The sequence below is a fragment of the Anarhichas minor genome, unplaced genomic scaffold, assembly GCF_050575085.1.
Source record: "Anarhichas minor isolate MPS153535 unplaced genomic scaffold, ASM5057508v1 ptg000027l, whole genome shotgun sequence".
In the NCBI taxonomy this organism is placed as follows: Eukaryota; Metazoa; Chordata; class Actinopteri; order Perciformes; family Anarhichadidae; genus Anarhichas; species Anarhichas minor.
The window spans coordinates 24,098,400-24,118,282 of NW_027466473.1; the positions used below are offsets into that span (position 1 = coordinate 24,098,400).

The 19,883-nt window shown below is 40.4% G+C and overlaps 3 protein-coding genes across 3 annotated transcripts; 1 reads left to right on the forward strand and 2 right to left on the reverse strand.

The window, feature by feature from the left end:
• The first annotated feature begins 62 nt into the window (after nt 1-62).
• Nucleotides 63-663, forward strand: LOC142960416 (histone H2A-like). The gene has a single exon (XM_076102246.1). It carries the CDS (start codon nt 106-108, stop codon nt 487-489), a length of 384 nt encoding a protein of 127 aa, XP_075958361.1. The 5' UTR covers nt 63-105; the 3' UTR covers nt 490-663.
• Nucleotides 664-2,362: 1,699 nt separating this feature from the next.
• LOC142960540 (trafficking protein particle complex subunit 14-like) lies at nt 2,363-12,689 on the reverse strand. The gene is made up of 13 exons (XM_076102416.1): nt 12,536-12,689; nt 11,278-11,612; nt 10,722-10,817; nt 10,439-10,568; nt 9,503-9,589; nt 8,166-8,286; nt 7,345-7,492; nt 5,989-6,071; nt 5,160-5,311; nt 4,534-4,670; nt 3,752-3,830; nt 2,766-2,880; nt 2,363-2,554 (listed from the first exon to the last, which is right to left on the reverse strand). Exons 1-13 carry the CDS (start codon nt 12,687-12,689, stop codon nt 2,398-2,400), a joined length of 1,794 nt encoding a protein of 597 aa, XP_075958531.1. The 3' UTR covers nt 2,363-2,397.
• A 5,995-nt stretch (nt 12,690-18,684) lies between these two features.
• LOC142960609 (odorant receptor 131-2-like) lies at nt 18,685-19,626 on the reverse strand. The gene has a single exon (XM_076102533.1). The coding sequence runs from the start codon at nt 19,624-19,626 to the stop codon at nt 18,685-18,687; it is 942 nt and encodes a 313-aa protein (XP_075958648.1).
• Between the last annotated feature and the right edge of the window lie 257 nt (nt 19,627-19,883).

Sequence of the window (19,883 nt, forward strand, 5' to 3'; positions counted from 1 at the left end):
TACGCTCACTTTGACCAATCAAAGAGCAGCTTGGTTCGTTTATAAAGCTTCTTCCGGCGTTACGTTAGCAGATCTTTTCTCGAGCTTAACGAAGAAAGAAACAAAATGTCTGGACGAGGAAAGACCGGCGGAAAGGCCAGAGCAAAGGCCAAGACCAGGTCCTCTCGTGCCGGACTTCAGTTCCCCGTCGGCCGTGTCCACAGACACTTGAGGAAGGGTAACTACGCTCACCGTGTCGGTGCCGGAGCTCCGGTGTACCTGGCGGCGGTGCTGGAGTATCTGACCGCTGAGATCCTGGAGCTGGCTGGGAACGCTGCCCGCGACAACAAGAAGACCAGGATCATCCCCCGTCACCTGCAGCTGGCCGTCCGCAACGACGAGGAGCTCAACAAGCTGCTGGGCGGAGTGACCATCGCTCAGGGCGGCGTGCTGCCCAACATCCAGGCGGTGCTGCTGCCCAAGAAGACCGAGAAGGCCGCCAAGAAGTAGACACCCAAACCGGCTGACTAACAACACAAAGGCTCTTTTAAGAGCCACCCACAAGGAACTACAGAGACAGATTCTTGTTTCTTGGTTTATTGGCACACTACTTATCTGATTAAATGTATCTTAAGCTATTAATGTGATAAATTAGTCTAATAAAAACCCAGTACAAAAACTTTTCCTAAGCTGCAAGATTCATTAATAATTACTATTATGTGCAGAAACAACAATAGTTTACGATTTATTGGCACCATAAACTGCATTCACATTTGCTGTAAAATAACTAAAATAAAGTTGAATTTTTATACCTACATCAGTTCTTATAGCTACCAAATATATTTTTTGAAAATTCACTACATGGTTCTTTAAATATCAGTTTGTTTACATGTCAATGTTGTATTTAAAAAAAAACACAAATCAAATAATTTTCTCTGTTAAAGGTGAGGGATTTCCTCATAGACCAGAGTCGCCGCCCCCTGATGGTCAGTAGAGAGAATGCAGCGTTAAGACGGTTGTCTCCTGGATCAAACATTGTGGTTTTAATGGGACATTTTGGTGGACGGTCACGGTGCCGTCATACTGTTCCTCAGGCTGCACAGGTTGTTTAATGAGGCATTAGAGGGCGCAACAAATGCGACATGTAACGTCAAAAGGAGTTCATCAAATTTAAAGACAGGTAGAAACGGTCCCCACACAGTGTATACTGTGTATTTATATATATTTACATATATAACTTTATGTTCAGTGTGAATGATTCACACGACTGTACAGTTGTGAGTGAATGTTGCATTCAAGTATAAATGTTACAGTAAAGAAACAATGTTACAATACGTTGATGGTTTTTATTTTGCTCTCAGTATTCTATGGAAGCTCTGAGAGGTCAATGAGGTGATTTAAGAACAGGAAAGTTTTGTCAGGATCATCTTTCCTGAAAACAAATTGTGAAACAAAGCTGTGGCAGATGAAAACATGTTGTAATACTCATTTTGTCCACAAGGGGCTCTAAATCAACTAAAAGCATTCGCCCAGGTCCGTCCTATTCATATTTATACGTTCCCATTGCATAAGAACTTTATGGGATGGTAATGACTGTTCCAGGTATTAACACACCCTCGAGGTTACCAAGGAAACGGAGAGAATAGATTGTAAAAAACTATAGATTTTGGTCGCAAAATTAAAATACAAATCAGCTCCGTGAGGCTGTACTGAGACACAGCGCTGCTTTATGCTAGCATGCTAACAGATGATTAGCAGGTATAATAATCGCCACCTAAGTGTAGCATGTTAGCATGCTAACAGATGATTAGCAGAAATAATGTTCACCTTCTTAGCTTAACATGCTAACAGATGGTTAGCAGGTATAATAATCGCCACCTAAGTGTAGCATGTTAGCATGCTAACAGATGATTAGCAGAAATAATGTTCACCTTCTTAGCTTAACATGCTAACAGATGATTAGCAGGTATAATAATCGCCACCTAAGCGTAGCATGTTAGCAGAAATAATGTTCACTTTCTTAGCTTAACATGCTAACAGAGGTTTAGCAGATATAATGGTCACCATATTAGCTTAACATGTTAGCATGCTAACATTAGCTAATGATCAGTAACCATGAAACCTGTTGATCCTGATTATATTATATTATATTATTAACAGACTGATATGCATGTGTTCCTGTAGCGTCTCCTTTTAAACAAAACAAAAACATGATAATACATTAATGTTTCTTCAGTCTCTGTCTTCATAAAGGACAGTTTTATTTTGATCTTCTTCTTCCTGTTTAAATCAAAATGTTTTCAACAGAAACATGAGGCAGCAGGTTCTGTTGAAGGGAAACTTAAAGATGAAGATGTTTCAAGGCCTCTCCTGACTCCTCACTGCTTCCTTATCCTTCCCTCCTTGCGTCCTTGCCCCTTAGCTGGCGGGGTCCACCACCAGAACTTTACACTCCCTCTTGGCGATCTTGTCCAGCGACAGCAGCGACTTGTCCTGCGGCGGCAGGTAGAGCGGCCGACCCACCGGAGAGCCGACAGGGGGGGTGATGGCCCGCCGCTCCATGGCACTGCCCGTCCTGACACACACACACACACACACACACATTGACTGATACGAAGTACATTTACTCGAGTACAGAACTTTAACCCTCTGAAGCCAAAAACCCAGACGGGATGGAAATGCATGTTTTATTTAAACAATCGCCAAAACTACACCGTTCATCACAGCCAGCTGTAAAAAGCCTCATTGTTGTCAGATTTTCATAATAATAATAATTTCAGCGGTACCTCATGATATGGGAGCGAGACGGCTGCTGGTGGGAGAAGGACTGGGACCGACCCAGACTGGCCTGGTGTCGGTCCAGCAGGTCTCGAAACGCCGGGCTGGACGGGCTGTTTTTACCTGTGAGGACACGACAACGTTCAACACAGAAACCACGACATCTTCCACCACCAGAAGGAAGCTACGTGATGTTTACACTCCAAGAAGATCTGGAATCTTTGGAAATACTTCAATATAAAATTCAGAGGTTTTTGACCAAATGAACAGGCTTCTAGTTACCTCAAGATTTGTTTGTGTATCTGTAATTATTACAGTATTATTTCATTAGTTTATTAAATCAGATTAGAGGTGAATAATAAAGAACCTGTAACCTGCTTTCTGCTTTTTACCTCCATATAGACACCAACAATGTTTCCTCAGAAATAACGCTAATGCTGCTTTGAACATGTTGTTGAAGTCCCAGATATCCAGGATGAGTTCATTACATCATCCAGAGGATTCACTGTGTCAATCAATCCACACGTTGGCTGCTTTACTACAGTTGTATATGAACCCAAAATATACACATTTAGCTGTGATTTAATTGCAATAAACTGATAAAAAAGATGCCGAAATAACTACATAATGATGCCGATTTGTAAAAAGGTTGAATTCGTGTTTTGTTAGTTCTCTCCACAAGACGACAAGCAAATAACTTTTAAAATGCTTGTTTTCTGAATGGAGTCTGGATTGATCGGTGCTAGGCTAAGCTAACATTGTAGCTGCTCCATCAACACTCAACACAATGTCATCTGCGTATAAATAAGGTCACAATGTTATTGTTTACTCCATAGACAAGCTATTGTTTATTACCATACACACAGTTTCGTCCGGTCTCTTTACTAATATCTTTACTTTTTTGCCACCATTTCTGATGTATCTGTCGACTCTTTTTACCTCCTTTCACATTCAAAATGGAGAAATGTAAACAGGAGAGATGTCTTCTTCTTACGTGACAGCGGCCGAGCGTCAGGCGGAGGGTTGGAGACCGAGGCCGTGAACTGGAGCTTTAACTTCATGTGCTGACTCAGCTGCAAAGAGAGAAGACGAGAAGACTTGTGTTGGGTTTCTCTACTCCACCAAAGCCATGTGGAAGCTGGCCGTCGCCATCTTGGTAATTTTTGCAACCAGTGAACAGGAAGTACCGTATTTTCCGCACTATAAAGCGCACCGGATTATAAGGCGCACCTTCAATGAATGGCCTATTTTAGAACTGTTTTTATATATAGGGCGCACCGGATTATAAGGCGCATAGAATAGAATAGCGTCGTAAGCGTGTCTCTTGAAAGGTGCCATTTTGGGGTCTTTATACACACAAGTGGTGTTGGACTAGGAGTAAGCACAGTACCGGTGTTTACCGCGGTGCGGCTTTGTAGTTTACCAGTCGTACTGAAACATTTTGACAGAGCGCCGTGTACAACCAGTATGGATCAACCAATTAACCAATTGATCCATATATAAGGCGCTCCGGATTACAAGGCGCACTGTCGTTTTTTGAGAAAATTAAAGGCTTTTAAGTGCGCCTTATAGTGCGGAAAATACGGTAATCATATCCGCTCTACGTCACTGCTCCTCAGTCCAGATGTGGTCACTTCCTGTTAACTGGCTGCAAAAATACAAGATGGCGACGGCTAAAATGCCGAACTAGAAGCTTGGTGGTCCAAAAGAAAGAAAGGGGCGGGGCCTCGCCTCTATATTGGGTACCGGTATGACTTTCTTTCAGAGTGGACCCACCTCGTAGAGTCCCGGTTTGAGGATCTGGAACGCCACGCTGAAGGACAGAGTGCTGCCTTTCCGACAGTGACCGAGGTTGCTGAGAGGAGAGTGACAGACCACAGCGGCCAGAGACGCGTCGTCAACCTGACCTCGACCTGCACACACACACACACACAGGTATACAATCGATGACATTTAGTGGATGATCTTAGGTCAAAAACGTAGTTCAGAAACCAATAAAATAATTTGTTGAGTATGAAAGCGTTTGAAAAGTTCAAAGATTACAAAAAAATCATCAAATTAATAATTTACATCCTTCTACATTAAATCAACGAGCCACAAGAACCAAAATATCAAAGTTAATGTCACCAAACAAACAAACACCTCACTGACATGAAACTGTTCATCCCATCTAATGGTAACATTTGGTGAATTTAGGAGAAACAAAATGGTAAAATAAATGTTTCCACTAGTCTGAAAGAAGACGTTTTATAGAAGTCTCATAATTGACCAGATGTTTCTGCACGTAAAGTCTTCTCTTCAAATGACAGATAACAAGAGACATGATTTTAACTCAAATTTGTGTATTTCTTATATAGCTTGTTTATAAAATGTCCCGTTTGAGACCCCTCGGTCTCACTGACCCTCTGGGGTCCAGACGAGCCGGACAGCCAGGAAGTCCTGCAGGTTGTTGAGCAGAACGTATTTAACCTTGAAGTGTTCCTTCACCCTCACGGTGCTCGGGCAGCTGGCCGTCATGACAAAGCGAGGCTCGTCCAGACGGATGCTGGGCAACCTGAGGGAGGAAGAGACAGAAGATGATCTGAAGGTGTAGAAACAGACCGTAGATAAGAAGTGGACGTAGTTATGGTGACGTCGCTCATTGGTTTGTGGATGTTTTGAAGCCTCGAGGTCGCCGTTGCCATCTTGTTGTTTTTTAGGAACCAGTGAACAGGAAGTGACCATATCTGGACTGAGGAGGAGTGACGTAGAGACGGCGTATACGTCTCTGGTAGAGACCTGTCAATCACTGTGTAGCCCCGCCCTAAAGCATCCCCTGCTTTATGGTCTGTTTGACTCTAAATGGACCATAATGTACTAAATGAACATCATGCTGTATTGAAGAAGACTTGAAACTAGAGATTGAGACCATGAACTCATGTTTACAATGTTTACTGAGGTAATAAATCAAGAGAGAAGTAGAGTCATTTTCTCATAGACTTTTATGAAAGGATGACCAAAACAACGCCCCCCCCCCCCCGTGTTGTTTTGACCGATATGGGTCATTATAAGGGAACGAAAACACAACAATTCTTATTTTCTGGTGACTATACTCCAGAATTATATCCCATTTCTGCCAATATATCCCCTAAATGTTACACACTGTTCCTTTAACTATAATATAGACACATAGATTTCATGTGAGTGGGACAGACTTTTAAAAGTGGATTTAATTACAAAATATGTCCTTACCTGTAGTGGGTGTAGATACAGTTGGTGAAAGGCATCTTGGTAGTTGACCACTGCACCACAGCGACCAGGGGAACCTCCAGCCCCTGAACATAAAACAACACGCACACACACACACACACACACACACACACACACACACACACACACACACACACACACACACATTGTGATGAGATAAAGGAAACACTTTGACCACAAGGGGAGTTCATGTATAAGTTCATTAATGTTTAATGATAAAACGCTGCAGTCGAGTCTGAAACATTTAATATCAACCAAAACACACAATCAGTCCATTAAGTTTACTTTTTCATAATCAATTGATTCACTTTTGTTATCGACATTTCATGGTTAAAAAAGCTCAAAACTGCATCCACTGTTTTAAATCAGACCTAATCTGTGAAGGCTGATGACTGATGGCTGATTATCTGGCGATTTCAATGTGCACTATGTTGTTTGATTTGTCTCATTTAGCAGCTGGCTAGTTAGCTCGCTAACGTTAGCTTGCTAATCGCGCCACGTTTTAATGCTAACGTTCTGGGGCGAAATGGTAGAGCTACAGAGACTCTCAGGAAGAGGTTTTTAAAGGCACACGCTTTAGCGAGTGTTATGAAAGTAAGTTATTATCATTAGCTTCATGTCAATTCAATGTATTATAGACTTATAACAAGCAAACAAACAGCTAGTATGCCGTTGTCATTAGCTAGCTAACGTTACAACGTTGTTTTAACGCTGATTTGTGCACCACAGTCCCACATTTAACAGTTCACTTGTTACCGCTCCTCTACCGCATGAGCGCCGGTCTGCTAGCCAAAAGAGCACTGCTATTGTGTTGTGTTAACGCCATAAACGACCACTGACGACGTATCGGGGTCTTGAAGGGTTGTCCCATTTCTGAGAGGAAGATTTCAACCCTTGTAACTCTGTTCTGAGGGGCAAGTTGAAAACAATGGGTAGGGGTAAAAATAAGAAATGGGATTGGCCCGCAGGCTCAGACATGTACACTTAAATACTGTTTGTTCATGTTCTTTCAAAACACAGAGAAGTAACACATTAAGTGTAAAATACTTTTGCAGTTTCTGCAAACTGCAATCAAATATTTCCTGAAATATAAAGAAAAGCAGCAAGTTTGCAGCAGAGTTCTTTTTAGTGTCACAATATTTGGATTTATGGATTTCTAAGCATATTCAACCTTTGTTTAACCAGGACAGCCCGGTCGAGATATTAATCCAACAACAGAAAACACCAAATATTGTCATGTCAGAAGGTATGAAAACAAAATGCAACTGTGACATAATAGATCACATTCTAGAAACAACCTAAAGTACCTTTAAAACAATCACACAAACATGTTCAAACCTCGTTGGAGTCGTCTTCCGGCATGTCGTTGAGATGCAACTGGAACAGGAAGTCGTGCTCCTCCAAAGCGCTGAGCATGCTGGGAAGGCGGGAGGCCAGGCTGTCCACCCTGCAGAAAGACGCCATGCCAACCTCACCTGACTGGTGGCTGCAGAGCAGGAGAGGAAGCAGTTTGAGCTTCATCAGATCAAAACCATCAAACTGGTGCAGATAGAGAGTTTTAAAGAAGGTAGCTGAACGTAACGCAATGAAAAGTGACGTAACAGATGGTAATGTAACATAAAGTAATAGAAGATAACGTAACACAATATAACGTGACGGAACATAATGTAACAAAAGATAACAGAACAGTCTATCATGTTACGTTATATTAGGAACCCAGAACAGAACAATACAATATAATGTGAGAGAACGTAATGTAACAAAGGTAACAACACGTAACTTAAAAAACATCACGTAACAGAACATAATATAATATAATGTGACAGAAAACATGAATCAAAGGTAACAGAACATAACGGAACATAATATAACAAAATGTGATGTAACAGAAAGTGAGGAAACTCACACCAAGTAACGCAGCTTAATGAACGCATCGTTGTGGAACATTATGACAACATGATGTGATGTAGACACCAACACAACACATAATGTGATGGAACCTAACATCTTGATGATGTCATTGTTATGAAATGAATACGTCACATAGATATAAACACACATAAAGGACGTAGAATCATAACGTTAACATACCTCTACACCAGTCATACGTGACATAATGTAACAGGTCAGAACTGGACTTCTGATGCGTGTGTACGTACCTCACATTGTCCACAAGCAGCACGGAGCCGTCTGGCATCATGGGAAGGTAGGAGGCGTTGAGGTTTGGTAAAATACGAACATCCCGAACACACACCTCCTCCTGAGAAGACTCGTTCAACACTGAGAGGAGGAGAAGGAACGATTTGTTCAAACCTCATTTATATGTATGTTCTATATAATATTTAGCAATTTATTTGATACTGCAGCTGAATTTTAGTCGCTTAATTGTAAACTATTAGAGATTTAACATAATAACGGATTCAAAACTATTACAAAAGCTTAGATATGAATGATCAGTGCATTTCTGAGATAGTACAGATGTTTAGAGTGTTTGTATGAGTTCCCCTACAGTAGATGGAGTAATGTTGTGCCGTGGACGTATTCTAGACTCCTAAAGAATCTATCTGAGTCATATTAAGAACATCTTCACCTCTTTATCTTTGTGGAAATGTGAGGAATTTAAGTTTTAAAGCTCCTAATTATGGATATAATGTGATACAGTATATTTACTTGTAGGAGTCTGGTCATTTCATGCATTAAGTGTCTGTGAGAGGGGGAGGAATGTGCTGGAGTGGGGGTTGTGTGAAAGTGGCTGGCTGAGGTGTCAACATCAAGACAATGGGGCATCGGCCCAGGTGGGGCTTGTTGGACTTCAGCCAATCAATGAGCTGATCGATGAGCTGAGGAATGTAACTTTGAGGGGACAAATGGTTTGAAGCTCTGGGGGATCTCAGATCTTCTGCTGGCTCGGATTGGATCTCACCTTTCATTTTATATGTAGGTTTGTTTTGTTATTAGTGGTGTGATTCGGTTTGTAACTGTCTGTATCTGTTTTTATGCTTCTTGGATAATAAATCCATTTAATTTTTACTTTAACCTGCTGTTGTGTTTTGGAGCCGATTGAGAGCACATGGCTGCAAGGGGGGGGCGATTTCTCCCTGCGTCCAGAAGTTATGGCCATAACAGAACTGAAGCTGTTATCTCTGCTCTCTTCAAACACACCAGACTCCCTTCACAGAAACATCATTCTGCCTCTCAGGACACAGCAGTTTGTTTGTGTTGTTGAGAGACTTTGGTGTTTTAAAGATTTATTTTAGGGACAAGTTAACCACACGCCTCCAATGAATGAATGTTTTGGTGGATCTGGAGTTAGTTTCTCTTCTTTTTTTCTCCTAACAGAAAAGGTAAGTCACACAACAGCCAGTAACTCCTGAGAGGCAGAATGGTGTTTCTGTGAATGGTCTGGTATGTTTGAAGAGAGCAGAGATAACGGCTTCATATCCACTACTTTTAAATCCCTTAATAACTGCAACTCGACGAGGAATAATCTCCGAACCTTTGAGGATGGCGAGGTGCCTCCCAGAGACGGTCATCTGCTTACAGCGGACGGTGGGCGGCGGCAGGACGGTCAGAGTGGTGCTCACTGTGGACGGGAACAACCAGACGATTGTTAAAATGCAGAATAACTAACCAACGATCATTTACATTATCATCATTTAGTGTCTGAAATGTAAAAGAAAAATGAGTTTCAAGGTCTTCAAATATCTTGTTTTGTGCAACCAACATTCCAAAACCCCCAAAATATTCAGTTTACAATCAAACAGCAGCAGGTCCTCTCATCTGAGAAGCTGCAACCAGAGAATATCTGGAATTCTTTTTCACCATCTGTGTTTGAAAAATGACTAAAACGATTAATTGATGAGCAAAATAGTTGATATTTAGTTTTTCTGTCAATATTCCTTCAGTGTTTTACACCAACTCAGAGGTTTCTTTCCATCTTTTAGCATGTGATGTTGAGATATTTAGGATGTATTTGTTGTTTTTTCTTTTTCTTTGTTGTGCTTTAAACTAAACATTTGAGGACAAATTTCCTCTTTTTTGTCAGTGACCTTTGATACGACAACGTTTTATTATTTTAGGTCTTCTTCCAGGTCAGACAACATTTTACGAGTGGTTGAGAGAACCCTTAAAGTACGCATGACTATCATATGATCAAGGTTAGATTCTTCCATGTTTTAGAATAATTATAATGTTTGGATTATAGAGAAATACTACTAATCCATGCAGACTGTCTATAAGAAGTGGACGAAGTCGTCTTTAGTTTGTGGGCTGATGTTTTGAAGCCTCGAATTCGTCATTGTGGCCGTCGCCATCTTGGTGTTTTTGCAACCAGTGAACAGGAAGTGACCATATATGGACTGAGGAGGAGTGATGTATAGACGCCGTATACGTCTCTGGTAGAGACCTGTCAATCACCGGGTGTGTGTTGTACCCTGAGCTTTGAAGGTGTTCAGGTCGTGTCTGAAGGTGTGTGTCGGCTCTCGTTGCTGCAGGACGCTCAGGTAGCCGAGCTCCTGCACCTCCGCTTTCTCTGCCTCCTTCTTCCACACCGTCACCATCACCTGAACACACACAGAAGAAAAAACACTTTATTGAGTCTTGCGTCTCCATAATGTTGTAGCTCTGGAAAAATTACACGAAGCCTTGGATCACCGTTTTGTGGATCACTTTCACACTTTTCCAAACGCCCTGAATTAGATTTAGTTGCTCCTGACCTTGACTTTCAGGGTGCTGACGGGGAGTTTGTCCAGAGAGACGGTGAGGGGGAAGATCACTTCATCCGTCAAAACCACCGGCTCGTCCAGAGGAGACTGAAGACACAGACACGCTGATTAAAAATCAGCATTATCAATAAATAAAGAAGAGCTGCGTTGATGTCTGATAAGATACAACGAAGTTAAGTTGGCGACTCAATACTATATGCAGGTCAATGTCAACAATTAGAAACTCATTCTGTAAGCGAGGGGGGCGGGGCTTAGCTAAGGGTCAATTAGCACTAAACAAAGTACAGATGAGGATGATTTGGGAACGTCATTTGTGTCGTAGGTTTTTGGTCATATTTTGACCTGATGGTGGCGCTGGATGAATTGTAAAGGGATCACCATGTTATTGATTCATCCTGTGGGGAGCATGAATGTGCCAAACTTCATAGAAATCGATTTGGTATATGTTGAAATAATAAGTCTGCCGTGCTCACATCCAAGCTCTTAATAACTAACTAGTTCATGGACTTGCTGCCCTCCTACCAACAGTACAGTAATGCTGCTGTACCTGAACAGGTGCCCTGCGGAACTCCCTCGCCGCCGTCCCCGATGAGTTGTGTATGAGCAGCGGCTTGCAGTCCCTGAAGCTCCGACACCGGGAGTCCACCCGGCGGCCGAGCGCCGCGATGGCCGCCTCCGCCGCCGCGATGTAGTCGTCCTCGCCGTCCTCGTTGGCCTCGTCCCCGCTGCTCTGGTAGTCGTGGTGATGATGGCCTCGATGGCGGCTGCTTTCACCCGGACTCACGCTGGCCACGGCGCACAGAGAGCCGGCCAGCTCCCTCCACGCCCGGCTGCTGGCCGACTCCGTCCCAAAACCGGCTGCGGTGCCATCAACGCCCACTGCTGGAAAATCATGTGTACATAATACAATGCTTGAGAGAACCTTCATTGGCTCCAGTTGCTCCATAAACCTTGACCCCTTATTAGTTCTCTGCTTAGCCCTGGTTTGGTCCAATTTATGGGACAGTTTTAGTCCTGGTTTGGTCCATTTTTCTTTTGTGTATTAACCCTGGTTTGGTCCAATGTTTAACACTGTTTTAGTCCTGGTTTGGTCCAATATTCTGTGGGGTTCTGTCCTTGGTATAGTCCAGTATTCTCTGGTGCTTTAGCCCTCATTAGGTGCAACGTTCTCTAGTGATTTAGCTCTAGTTTGCTTCAGTATTCATTTGAACTTCCACCCTTCTTTGGTCAAATATTCATTACATGTGTAGCTTTGATTTGGTCCAATAGGCCTGTTATTATGCCATGAGGGGGATCAGCAGTATGAACAACACTTCACCATCATTTTACGACACATGGTCCATTTTTCTTCATTCATTTCAGATGGAAAACATAATTTTCATTAAAAAAACAATATTTTCTCTGCTGGTTCAAACTGCATTTTTTCAATTGTAAAACACATTGTTCAAGGAGTTTAAGATTAGAGTGACTTTTTATCAGATTTCCTCTTGTATCGTGTTTATTTGAACAAATAAATCCAAATCTGTGTTACACTTCATAGGTTACATAGAATAATATTAATCCTGACAATAACAGTGGGTTGTGTGTTGTACTTTGACTCTGGTGCAACAAACAGAGTCTCCATGAATCTGCATAGACGCATTCTCCATCTGAAGGTCTTGCCTTTGATTCCCCTGCACATGAAGAAACCTTTATATAATATTTATAATAAGGGTTCTTTCTCCCCTCCTCCCTCCCATCCAGAGCTGGTTGGATACCCCCCTTACCGGGCCCGGCCTCGGTCGGAGTCGCCCCCGCGTCCCTGCAGCGCAGCACCAGGAGGAAGCGGACCGTCTCTCCCAGGTAGAGGTGACTCCTGCGGGGCAGCGTGCGGTAGCGGGCCGGGTCCGACAGGTCGGTGATGGGCACCGCCGGGAAATACATGAAGTACTCGCACTGCGACTCCATCATCTGCACCATGGCGACGACGGGAGGAGGCTGCGCGAGCAAGGACCGGAGTCAGCGCGCGGAGACAATGGAAAACACACACACTTCCTGTTTCCACTTTCAAAGTAAAAGCACCGACATTGTCTGCAGGGATGGAATAAAATAGACCATTTGCGCCCCTTAGTGGCCATATTATTGTAGTGGAGACAAGGTAGTATATTACTGAATTATTTTACTTCTTTATTAACAAAACAATCACAAAATAGGTAATATTAGAATAGTTGTAAAATATTAAATACATTTCATACAGTAAAATAGGTACAAACACAGCTTAGGCCACAATATGGCAACAATTATGATAAATACAATAATAAAATAATGTAGTGCTTCTTTATCATTGTGAAAGTAATAATGTTGATATTAGGCCGATTCAGGATACACAATATTTAATATGTATTTCACCAAAAAACAGCACACGAGGAGATGTCTTTTAGAAGAATGATGTTCTGGTTCTTATTACATTCAGTTGTTTAATTATCATCTTATTATTTTTATCTTTTGAATGATTTGTTTAATTGAGCAAATATTTGAATTAAGTAGTCGACAAATGGATGAATTGTTCGACAGATAACAAAGCCTCTCAGTAACTGATAATAATCAATATATCAAGTCTTTACTTTGTCAAATGCACAATTACAATGAAGCAGACATTCTTGTTGCTACTATAGACTGTATAAAGGGAGAAACACGCAGGTATGAGAATCCAAGACATGAAACATAATCAGTGCAGAAGTTAAAGTAAATTATTTTATATATAATAATGGTGATAAAATGAATAAACTGTGATAGTATGTGTACTGTGTGTTTGCAGGTATAAACAGGTAGTAGAAGTAGTAAGGGCCAATTTATTTTAGCTTTTTCGTCCTTTAGATTTCAGTCCTGGTTGATTTAGAATTCATTTTTGAGTGAAAACTAATATTACAAAATGCTATTTTTCAGAATTGTGTGCATAGTTATATTTGTTTGTGTGTATTCTGTAGACAAAAGCTATTATACAGCATTCTTTTTTAATACTGCAAATATATAAATATTCAAAAGTACTTTCATCAGTAGGCCAGACCTCAGTGTTACCTCATATAGTGACTTAACAGACACATTAAGTTGTTACATTTGCAATTAGTCAATATGAACCTTTAAAAAATTATAAATGAAACCGGATTTGTAAAGAGAGAAAAGAAGGGCAGCGTCAAATGGGGGATACGGCTGCTTATCTGGCAACCCGCAGCTTATCTGGCAACCCGCCTCTGTAATAAGACGTCAGATCGACGGTTACGGGAGAGAAACGGAGCTCTGTGATTGGCTGGGACAAGCCTCGCGAATCGGTTTCTCTATTACTCTACGTCACCGCCGCCATTTTGTTTCTTCTGTGAGTGAAACTGTTAGCATGAACTCGCTAGCTAGCTAAAGCAAAACTTCACGGAGCTGCTAATGTTCGATTCAGATAAATTCTCAACTTTTAACGTTTTTTTTCCTGAAAATGGAGCACACCAAAGTAAAAATGTAAGTAAGACCACATTAGCCGTCGTGATGTTTGTAAGTTAAGCGAACAATTGCCAAATATTTCACGCTAACTAACATCTATCGTTAGCTAGGTTAGCTAGCATAACTTCTGTAAGCTAGCAGTCGTTAGCCAGGGCAAGAAAAGTTAATTTACTGTTACAGCCTCTTTCAACAAGACAAGTGCAAGTCTGAGAAAATGTTTTAATACTAAATCACAGCTTAACTTTCTCTATTGTGTATCCTTAAGATCTTTGTGTCTTAAGGTGGTATTTAGGAGGTATTTTTACATTTTTACATTCTTTTATTCAGTTCTTTTGCACCAAAATCTGTGTAACAAATGGTATCAACACATAAATTGCTGCAACAAATTATGAGACATAATAGAAGATGTGAATGGCCCTCACATACTTCTATCATAACGTTCTTATACACTCTAAACTTTCAGCTTTTGATTAGGCACCCAACCAAAACACAATGTTTGTTACAGAATTAATTCTAGAAAAAGTAGATAGCATTACATCAGCTAGCTGCCCATATGACATGTATCTGATATGTTTGTGAATCATCCCATCAGGGACGTCGTGGCGACAGCAGCAGCTCTGAGGTGAGTGGAGGCAGGTGGAGCTACAGCTCTCAGGTGAGCTCTCAGTGGTTATGGCTTTAGGTTCATGAGCTGATTAGAATATCAGTCAATCAGGACATTACATTGGTGTTTTCATCTGTTTGTTAGTATTGTCTACCGCCTGTTTTCTTGTTAGAAGAAAGTCTGATTCACAGTTTGATGTATTTAAATAGAAAATAAAGTTATGTGTCATATTACATTATTGTTATAAAATGTCAATACTGTAATGGCATTAAAAACATGATAACGTGTACAACCACAAAAGATAAGAGAAAATTAACAGGACAGCACACGGGGAAAAAACACCCACCCTTCAAAGTACACAGATAAACTCTTCACCTAACACATGATACATTGGTAAAAGTTGTATGTTGAAGAAAAATAAAATCAAAAAATCAGAAGCTTCAGGGCTAACGCACCACAACACCTCACATATTTAATTGTTTTAATCTCATGTGTGCAATACAAATCAGAAAATGTATTGTTTATTAAATCTATGAATTCATAAATTCTGCAGTAAATGCTCATATTATTGTGTGATATGCAACAGCAAGATCTATCTATTTCAGTAAGTATCTGGATAAACATAACAACATAAATAAACAATCGCTTGTATTAAAACAACAGCATTAGACAATCGCACATAGAAAAATAACAGCATAAATAGCAAACTGCACATATAGAAATAACAACATGAATAACTAATTTAAAATTAAAACTACATTTTTAGCAGCCAAATGCAAGTGTGGTTCAGAGTGCCGTCTCTCCAGGTCCTAATAAAACACAATTTGAGGAAACCACAAACCTAAACCACAATGACGGCCACCACTGTTCTTCTGATGGCGATATCCAGACTCGTTGAAAAGACTTGTTCCATTCATTTTTAGAGTTTCCCAAGCTCACTCACTGGTAAGTTGATAAGAATTACTGCAATTTGTGACATTTTAATGCATTAGCTGACATCTCATTAATCTAGTCAGTAGTGGTATTTTATGTAGCCAGCTTTAGTTAATCGTCATCGTAAGATAATAGCTAGTTAGATTATAATTGCAGTTAGCTCAGGTAACAACACTAGTTGCGCCCATGTTAGTACATCTGACTACAATGAATGGTAGCTAGCTCAACTAGATAACATGGCTTGTGTCTAGCATGTTTGTTCTTTGCTTAATTCAGTCCTGTTTGTTAGGGAGTTGCATCAATGACAGGTGATAAGATCAGCAGCATAAATGTGGATGAACATAGTATAAAGAAAGTAAAACTGCATTTAACAAACTACTTCACATATTTGTTAATGTTAAGCTAGTGGAAGAATGTAATGGACTCCGGATCCTTCTCTGTGCCATCTTCCTCCCTGTAGGAGGTTGAATGAGTTTCTTTCAAGGAAAGACCTTGGTTGTGTTTTATATCTTACACTTTAGGCCATATGTATTTCTTTAAATTGAGCAGTTACTGGCATTCATTAAAATTCACTTGTTGTGCATGTGAACGTCTTAACATGGGATAAGATTAGAATGTGAATAATTATGACCATAAAACAGTCCATACATACTGTAAATGTATTCTATGTTATGGAATCAGTCCATCTTACAAAATTAAAAAGTGTAGGCAACGTAGTAATCTAAAGTTAAGTGTTGGTGTTATGTGTTGGTATTTACAGAAAGTAAAGTTATGTGTTGGTATTTACAGAAAATTGGTGCAGATTCATATAGTTGCTGCTAGTGTCTGTCTTTCTGGAAACCATTCAAACAGTTGTTTGTAACTGTGGAGAGCGGTATGATCCATGTGGTGATGAGATCAAAGTGTGTCTACTCTCTTTTTTTCAGCAGGTCTGGTGATACCGATGATACCAAAGCACTGGCCAGAAACACCCCAATAACCAAAAAGCAGCAGAATTGAATTCATCGAGACACAAGAAGAGTGAAGATGCATCATGTGGGAGCAGGTAGGTCTATCTGTCAACAGGCAAACGTAGTTTCATTTTATCAGTGAGGTTCTTGATTATCTTTAGAAATATTAATGCAGTTTGTTTCTTTAGTTGATAGTGCTGAGCAACTATATACAATTCATGTATATAGTTGTTGATATTTAATGTGTGCACTAGGCCTGACTGATTATGATATATGTTGTCAATATATTTTCTAGAATTATTGAGGTCAGTCTTTTGACCAGCTCCCTGTGGGGATGGGCATCGTTGGGATTTTATCGGTACTATAGTTCTCTTATCGATACTCTTATCGGATCGGTTTCTTATCGATACTCTTATTGGTTCTTTTTGATTATATTGTAAGAAAAAAGACAATTAATTTAGAAAAGAATCGACATTGCTTTATTTATCTTGTATAAACAAAGTGTTTCTTCAGCAGCAACACGAGAAGATCTAAAATCTTTCAAACACATTCTCAGCTCAACAATGATCTCAGTGATCATCTTTCATTGATTATCTTGTTCTTCTGATCATACTCCGTATGACATCACTAACGTATGACATCACTGCCGTTACCTGACGGCTGCTCCTCAAACAGACTGATGTTCTGCTTGTTGGTCACATGTTGTGATGAACTTACTTGTGAGGCTTTTATTGTGTTTGAGACGACCAGAGTTCTCTCTGATCATGATGTGAGTCTCACGCTGTACTGAGAGGAGACAAAGAGAGAGGTTGTTTGAGACGAGGACGTCTCACTGCAGAACTTTTAAAGTACCGATAGCAGAACCGATAACTTTGGGCCTTATCAATACTCTGGTTTTTTAGAACCGGTTGTCGTTTAGAGTTTCGGGGGGCATCCCGAGCTCCTTGTGAGATGTTAAATGGAGCAGACACATAATTACTAATCTCAACATAACATGTTCATTCACAACAAGTCTTTACATTTTATTTAGCTTGCAGCAGTTTCACCTCTTGTTAATTTTTCTTCATCCTTAACGGAATACACAAACGTACTTATTGTCAGATGTATTCGTGCTTTAGAAAGGGGCAGTAATGAATACATTTATTTATGCATCTACACAGACGCCATTATCTTTGCCAGCTTTCCTTCCTGCATTTGGCAGCTGCAACTGTGCTGCTTGTATCCTGGATTATGTATAACTTCTTTTTAGTTCAACATTAAGTTCAAACATACCGACTGTTGGCCTCTGTTCTCTGGATCAAAGGTTTTGTGCATTTTAAGGAATTTGATTTTCAGTTAATAGAAGAGATTTTAAAGCAGTTACCGGGGGAACTAAGTATTGTAATTGCTATAAAAAATAAAAAACTCATTACAGTCAGAGATGGTTATGAATATGATTTTATTTTCGATCAAATTGAGCCAGATAATCCACCTAAATACTTTATTTCTGAAAACCTTTCCTCTGCTTCATCATCTTTGTGCACTGCTGTGTGTCGAGCTCCGACAACCTGAACCAAAATCCAAATGTATCACATTTGTAGAATGTTCCTTTAAAATCCTAATTTAGTTTAGACATTGTTTTTCATTGATTGGCCTTTAACTTCATTCCCCAACATGTGTAGTCATTTTACAAAGTATAGTGATTGTATGTATTCATTACCTTCACTCTTATTTCTTGTGGTTTTTGCAACAGTGTTGGGACTCTGATGGGGAGTTCAATTCACAATGAAAGAAAACACATTTCATTTAAATGTAGTACGTGCAAAATATATAAATCAAAGTACAAAACTAATTAATTAATTATTATTTAATTATTTATACATATAGAGAATGAATATCAGCAAGCAAAATCAGCTTAATTTTTTATATAATGAAATGCTTTCATTCATATTCTATGTTTGAAATTAAAAGAAAAAATTTAGCAATGGTTGAATAGTTCAATGTAGTCTAGAGTGAGACCTCAGCCTTTGCTGGGACGACAGCTGAGTCTACAACATAGATTGTACATGAGGATGGACCTGATAGTTCTGTCTCTCATGCCATAGATGAGTGTGCTCAAACATCTGGGGAAAAGGAAAATACACACATAAAGAATACTCCGGATACGCAGGGCTGCTAACCTGTCAGTGATGTTTGAGATAGCTATAACCAGCGGGGTGTAAATAGTGGAGGAGAGACTGAGGCCCAGCTGCACCACATGCAGCAGCAGTGTGTTACGAGCCTTTCGGGCTGAAGCTTTGTCTGTGGAGGCTGACCTGGCTGCTATCATCACACCAATATAGGTGGAAATAATTACCACACTAGCTGATACAAACAGAAAATAAGTGTAGCCTTTATCATAAAGACCAGACATTTGGCCGAGAAGTATGTTTACTTTGGCACAAAAATCTGTCATCTGCAGGCTCTCCAGGTCTTCAAATGGAAAATCTAACAGTAGAATAACTTGTGTGAGGATATTTAGTGAACTGAAGGTCCAAACCGCAATGATAGCCACTGCTGTGTTTCTCATGGTGATGATGGTAGTGTGCCTCAGTGGGTAGCACACAGCCACATATCTCTCCAGAGACATCACCACCAGTGTGAGAGGGGAGATCTTATTTGTGAGATCAGCGAGCATGGCAAGAACCCCACATAACGGATACGTCAGTGTTATTCTACAAGCAGCCAGAAGGTACAGTAACTGACTCAGTGCCATCTGCATAGTGTCTGCACAAAGGAGGTTAAACAGAAGGATGTAACGGGAGGTCTCACGAAACACCAGTTTACTCCTCAAGGTGAACAACATGGTGATGTTAATGAAGAGAAACACACAGCATGGTAATGTAATTGGAGCAGAAAACAACACAATTTCCAGTGTTCCCCGCTGTCCAACAGTGATGTTGGTCTGAGTTGCATATGACATATTATGGAATCCCCTTGATATCGAGATAGAACATCTTAAAGGTTTTATCCAGACAGATAATAATGTAGAATAATCTGAAATAGCATTTAAGAACAAACAAAAAACATTAACTGTATGACGTAATCATAACACAGAAGCACAGTTTTTCTTGTAGTCCATCGTTTTTTGAGCTCACACGCACAACAAAAAGTAATCCACATGCATTTTCCCAGATTTGACGGTAAGCATGTTGGAGGCCATTCCTCATTCCATGCGAG

What these genes read in the sequence shown, in the direction of transcription:
- LOC142960416 (XM_076102246.1), top strand. Translation starts at nt 106, where the DNA reads ATGTCTGGACGAGGAAAGACCGGCGGAAAGGCCAGAGCAAAGGCCAAG.
- LOC142960540 (XM_076102416.1), bottom strand. Translation starts at nt 12,689, where the DNA reads ATGGTGCAGATGATGGAGTCGCAGTGCGAGTACTTCATGTATTTCCCG. An exon ending in TCCGCAGGGCACCTGTTCAG is followed by an intron (nt 10,818 to 11,277) that starts GTACAGCAGCAT and finishes CTGTGTCTTCAG; the next exon opens with TCTCCTCTGGACGAGCCGGT. An exon ending in GCTCGTCTGGACCCCAGAGG is followed by an intron (nt 4,671 to 5,159) that starts GTCAGTGAGACC and finishes GTGTGTGTGCAG; the next exon opens with GTCGAGGTCAGGTTGACGAC.
- LOC142960609 (XM_076102533.1), bottom strand. Translation starts at nt 19,626, where the DNA reads ATGTCATATGCAACTCAGACCAACATCACTGTTGGACAGCGGGGAACA.